This window comes from Orycteropus afer, unplaced genomic scaffold, assembly GCF_000298275.1.
Source record: "Orycteropus afer afer isolate SDZICR_OR568_19922 unplaced genomic scaffold, OryAfe1.0 scaffold00085, whole genome shotgun sequence".
NCBI classification, from domain to species: domain Eukaryota; kingdom Metazoa; phylum Chordata; class Mammalia; order Tubulidentata; family Orycteropodidae; genus Orycteropus; species Orycteropus afer.
In genome coordinates, this window is record NW_006921672.1 from 9,226,814 (window position 1) to 9,233,176 (window position 6,363).

The window sequence follows — 6,363 nt, forward strand, 5'->3', positions numbered from 1 at the left end:
CCCACCAGCCACTCCTCGGAAGGAAGGTTGGGCAATCCTACTTCCGTAGTGATACTGCCTTGGAAACCCAAGGAGGGGTCGCTATGAGTCAGGGCTGACTTGACGGCACATAACAACAACAACAACAACATGAGGTAGGTATTATTAAACTTATTTTACAGATTAGGAAATGGAGGCACACAGAGGTAAGTAACTCACCTGAGTTACTCAGTATTGGGAAAGGCCAGGATCTGAATGAGGAGAAGCCAGGTATAGAGCGTCTTCTCTTAGTAATTACACTCTAAGGCCTCTCTGCTCTAGGATATATCCCAGGTCCAATCATAAAGCTGCCTGACCTAGTCAGAGAAGGGATTTCTGGGCAAACCTGCAGACCAAGGACCTGAACTTGAGTACTTTAGGTAGCTAACCTTTTCATCTGAACTGTTTTTGATGGATTCTTACCATGGTAGCTCTGCTTTCTTAAACTACTTTTCATGACCCTAGATCAGTGGCTTTCCAATGTCCAAAGTAAAAGACTTAGTGTATTGCCTGAGGAAACCACTGATGTATTTCCATGTTTTGGGATTTTGCGTAAGATTCCATTTGAAGAAAAATTCTTGTTGCTATAAAAGTTTGAAAGAAAATCAACTAGTTGAAGTTATCACAGGACACTGGTCACTGGTGATCCCCTCAGGGGATGCTGACATGTGAGTGGCTCTTTCTTCCTATTCTCTATGCATTCAAAGATACCCTCTTTCTACTGATAGGTCTTTAAAGGGGACAGTGAATCCTGATGCTACCCTAATGCCTCCAGCATGTTTACCTGCTGTGGTTGCTATTTCTTGTCTTCCTTCCCTGGTGTCCATTTCTTTTCTTGACATCACTCTCTTGACAGCTCATGAGTCTGCTTTGCACTCTCTTGCTTCTACTTTCTGGGGTCTGACTCTTCCAGAGCTCTGCCCTATTACTCTCCTGCTCCTTGTTTCTCTTGTTGTTTATTTTCTTTGTAATATTCCTTTGCTTTCCCTCTCCTATGATTTTCCCATTTGGAGCAACTACACTTGGTGTTTTAGCCACCCACAATCAATGACGGGGCACTTCCTGTCATCGTGTGTGTGTGTGTGTGTGTGTATGTACATACACACGATGATTTATATATATAATTGCAGAAAATATAGTGTGTGTATGTTGTTTTTTTTCTTTTTCAATTTTTCATCCATTGTTTTGGAAACTTGGAATTAGTTTCAGGATAATCTTTTTCTTCTTTTTGAGGGAGGTGAAGCTGTCTGGTATTACCAAACCAAACCAAACTCACTACTGTATTAAATGTCAAATAATCAGGTTATTATAATGCAAAGTTAAATACTAAAATAAACTCAGCAGTTTCTTTTCAGTGGAAGGTATATTGACATCTTTTCCTAATCAGAGAGGGTTTTTTATGTGTGTGTATGTGAAAAGTTTGGCCCAAAGATGGCCCTGTGAATGAAATAATCTGGTTTAAAGGAAGATAGTTATATTAATGCAAAACCATGTGGTGTTTTCAAGTAGGAAGATTATGATATCAATTTAAAAAAATTGAAGGATACAGAACAAATTGTTAATATTTATTACTTGGGGGATGGGATCTGAGGGGCAGAGTGGGAGAAAATGGAATTCTTTCTATGCCCTGGCATTGCCCAGATTATTACAATGAGCATACATTATTAATGTAATTATAATAATAAAGCATTTAAGATATACAGAACTATGATTTGACTAGAATTAAAGCTTCTCCTACCTCTTCATGGTTTTTCTTGAGATAAGTCATCTCCTCACTCAGGGATTCGTATTGCAGCTCCTGGTCTGTTCTGCAGAGTGTCAGCTCATCCAAGACTCGCCGGAGCCCATTGATGTCCGCAAGGACGTTTTGGTGAAGGGCAAGTTCATTTTCATACCTTACGGGGCATTAAATGAATTTTTGCACAAATCAGACTGCCTCAAGGAATCGAAAATGAAACCTCTATTGATTTAAACTGAAAGTTAGAAATTGAATTAGGACCTAAATGTAATAATAATAATAATAAATGTACAAAGAGTGTACCTCCCTCACTACCCTGTCCAATTCTGTGCAAGATAATTAGCCATTACTTAGCTCTTGTGGCCTAGCGCCTAAGGCATTTGACTGCTAACCAGAAGGCTGGTGGTTCAAACCCACCAGCCACTCCTGGGAAGGAAGGTTAGGCAATATACTTCTGTAGTGATACTGCCTCGGAAACCCAAGGAGGGTTCGCTATGAATCACGTTCCACTCGACTGTAGTGTGTTTCAATTTTTTTTTGTTGTTGTTTATCTGTACACATTCTAATAGCATATCCCACACTCTCTCACTGCTGTCAAGTTGGATCCGACTCCTAGCAACCCCTCCTTGGGTTTCCAAGGCAGTATCTCTATGGAAGTAAATTGCCCGACCTTCCTTCCAAGGAGTGGCTGGTGGTTTTGAACTGCCAGCCTTCTGGTTAGCAGTCAAATGCTGTAGGCACTATGCTACCAGAGCTAAATAAAAACATACCATTTTTGAGGTGCACAGGAGGTACAGATAACAAACGTAAATACTTTTACATGTACTATACTGCATTATTAGTAATAACAAACATTAATCTACAGGTGGATACATAGGTAGACAGGCAAGATGATCAGATATGGGTAGGTGAAAGGGAATATACACTTGACCATATACAAGTCTGGCAGATGATCTTTCCACACATGTATTTGTACATATCTATAAAGATGTCCATACATATAATAGAGCTAACAGGGGGCAAAATTATAACTTCTGAGCTAAAACTAAACACCCGAGGGAGTAAGTCACTGGGTCTTTGGGCTCAGTACCATGGTCATGAGAGACATGAAGCTCAATCGGCATAACATACTACACAAAACATTGTTCTACATCCTGGTTTGGTGAGTAGTGACTGGGATCTTAAAAGCTTGCGAGCAGCCATCTAAGATGCAACAATTGGTCTTTCCTTGTCTCAGCAAAGAAGAGTGGAGAAAATCAAAGATATGTGGAAATAATTAGTCCAAGGGATTAGTGGACCATGGGAACCTCAGCCTACAAGTCCCTGAGACCAGAAGAACTACATGATCCCTGGCTACCAATGCCATCCACTCTGAAAGGGGTCAAAATTGGAGATCTTGGATAGACTGAGAGAAAATTGTGGAACAAAATTCAAAATCATAAAGAAGACCAGTCTTACTTGTCTGATGGAGACTGGTGAAACCCCTAAGACTATAGCCCCTAGACACCCTTCAGGCCTGGAACTGAACTCAGTCCCATGACTAAACTCTCAGACAAACAGTAGACAGGCCTACAAGGTGAACAATTTTACCAGATAGGTACACTCCTTAGAACAATTAGCCATGGGAGATCAGAAAGGCAGCATTTACAGGGAGAAAGCTCAGAGGGCAGGAATGCCTAGGAAAGAAGGGAATAAGGGAAAGGTAACCACAGGGAGGAAGTAGGAAGAGTGCTGTTACATTGTGGGGATTGCAATCAACGTCATGAAACAAAATGTGTATGAACTGTTGAATGGAAAACGAATTTGCTCTGTAAATTTTCACTCAAATCACAATAAAAAGTTAAGGAAAAAAAAAAGCTATAGCATAAAAAAAGAAAAAATACCATTTTGAGATTTTATTTTAGTTAACATTTTTACTTAGTCAATGAATATTTACTGAGCATATACTTTGTGCCTGGTACTGTTCCAGGCGGGCATAGAAAGGCAGTGATATTTTGGCCCAAGAACCTACTAAATATGTAGAAATTTTCAGTATACTTAATTATAATATTATAACACAAAAACCTTGTTCCTTTTATCTTTTTAGTTTATTCTACTTGGGATACAATTGAAATTTTAGTTAACAAATTAAATAGATAGGATACATTTTCTAGAGCACAATCATTTTCAATCACCTACTTTAGCCGGAAATCATTGGCAGCCAGCCTGGCATTATCAATCTGCAGAAGGACACTGGCGTTAGCGGTCGTGGAAGAGATAATCTAGAAGAAATTGAAAGGAGAACACAACATAAATATTTACTCTTCTAAATCAAAATTGTTATGCAATTTCTGTATAAAAAATTTGTTAAGAATCAAAATACTTAAAATGTAATTTTTAAAAATTACAAATATGTTTTTTTTTCTTCTCACATTGTCCATGTAACTCATAGGATGTGATACTTTCTTATCTATGAATATGCTTCAAGATAAACATTTAAAATGGAATTACTTTACAAGTTGTCAGTTCTGCATCATGGTGACCTCATCTGTGTCAGGGTAGAACTGTGATCCATAAGGTTTTCAATGGCTGAATTTTTGGAAAAAAGATTGCCAAACTTTTTTCCTGAGTTGCCTCAGGGTGAACTTGAAACTAATTTTTTTGTCAGTAGCTCAGCTGGTGACATTTTACCTACACTAAAATTTTTTAATCAAAACACTTATTATTTCTTTAACTAATAGAATTATTTATCAAAAGAAATAAATACAATACAATATAAATGAACAAACAACAGTATGAAACTTTTTAAGTTGTAGTTCTATGCCTTTGGCTAGGTAATTCTTTGTTTTTAATATTTGCACAGTTCCAAATTTGTGATTTCTCACCTTGTACTTAAGATCCTCGATGGTTAGCTGGTATCTGGTATAGTCATGCTCAAGTCCACGACAAGATCCAGGACCGTACTTTTCATACCAACCCTTGATTTTTCTCTCTAGTTCACCATTTGCCTCCTCCAGAGCTCGCACATTATCCAGGTAGGAGGCCAGGCGGTCATTAAGATTCTGCATGGTCACCTTTTCATTCCCAGAGAGGAGTTGCCCTTCATTTCCAGCAAAGCCAACACAAGCAGCACTTCCAAGGGCGCTACCACCATGGCTCCCACCAGGAGCACTGCCCAAGCCCCCTCCCAAGGCCCAGGAAAAACCACTTCCGGAAGCAGAGCTACCACATGCATTGCTGCCTGCAAAGCCTGCACCTCCACCAGGTGATCTGACAGATCCAGTTCCAGATCGTAAGCAAAGATGCCTGGATCCACTAGAAAATCGGAGAGACATGGTCTTAGGAGAAATGTCTACTTGGTCTGTGGGTAGCTATAACATTAAAGGAGGGCAGAATATAGTGTGCTGCCAGTTTCTTTGGGCTTTTATACACAGTTATTGGGGTGATCCTGTTTGAGTTACACATGCCAAAAGAAAAGTGACATCATTGAGATTAGCATGAAATTATGTATAATTGGGTGATTTTTTTTTTTAATAATTAATGTCTGACATCCCTGGGTATTGCTTTGGGATATTTGTTATCTTAAATATCATAGGGTTAGTTCTATATTAAGTTCATTATTTTAACTTTTAATTTTGAGTGAGTAATTCTTTACTTTCATCTAGACCTTAGGAATATACTATCATTATCTGGTGCAAGGTACTGTAAAGTTTTAAAAGTGAAGTATGATTGTGATAGGGTACCATCAGCTATGGTAGGGTCTCATTTCCTACAGAGGTAAGTTAATAACAGAAACTTCAGAACAGATGTTTTACATCACTAGAGCAAACAATGTAGTGTTTTGAAAAAACATCCTGGTAGCTTCCCTGGTCTTACCATGGTTATGGTGTCCTCTTTGTGACCTTGAATGATGAGAGAAGTATTGGATTCATCCCTTTATTTAACATGGATGGCTACTGTGCCTGGTGCTCTATGCTAAATGCAAAAATGAAGACATGATCCTAAATGCAGAGATGAAAAGCTATTGTTACTGTTTTTAATTTATGGTCAAGACAGAAAGGAGCTAGATCACAATAGTTTGTGTTAGTCAAAAGGGTTTGGAGAGAGTTCCACGCAAGTAAAATTTTGCTGAAGATAATTAAAAAAGGTTCCAGCAGTACATTGGCAGGAAACCACCACCACAAATTGAAGCCAGGTTCAGAAGAGGATGTGAACGCAGAATCTTGGCCGTAAGCAGAGAACACCAGAAAATGTTTACCTATGTTTTATCAACTATGCAAAGGCATTTGACTGTGTGGATCATAAGAAATTATGGATAACATTGTGAAAAGTGAGAATTCCAGAACACTTAATTGTGCTTATGAGGAACCTGGACACAGAGCAAGATGCTGTTGTTTGAACAGAACAAGAAGATACTGCATAGTTTAAAATCAGGAAAGGTGTGCATCAGGGTTATATCATTTCACCATACTTATTCAATCTGTATGCTGAGAAAATAATCTCAGAACACGACATCATGATTGGAGGAAGACTCATCAACATCCTGAAATATGCAGATGACACAACCTTGCTTGCTGAAAGTGAAGAGGACTTGAAGCACTTACTGATGTAGATCAAAGACTATAGTC

General features: G+C 38.7%; 1 protein-coding gene across 1 annotated transcript in view; it reads right to left on the reverse strand.

The window, feature by feature from the left end:
• LOC103198091 (keratin, type I cytoskeletal 28) overlaps positions 1-5,070 on the reverse strand; it is a 16,028-nt gene extending 10,958 nt beyond the window's left edge. The window contains exons 1-3 of the mRNA XM_007942192.2: positions 4,621-5,070; positions 3,935-4,017; positions 1,757-1,913 (exon numbers count right to left, since the gene is read on the reverse strand). Coding sequence (XP_007940383.1) covers positions 1,757-1,913; positions 3,935-4,017; positions 4,621-5,070 — 690 coding nt within the window. The remainder of the gene's footprint in view (positions 1-1,756; positions 1,914-3,934; positions 4,018-4,620) is intronic.
• Positions 5,071-6,363: the final 1,293 nt, after the last annotated feature.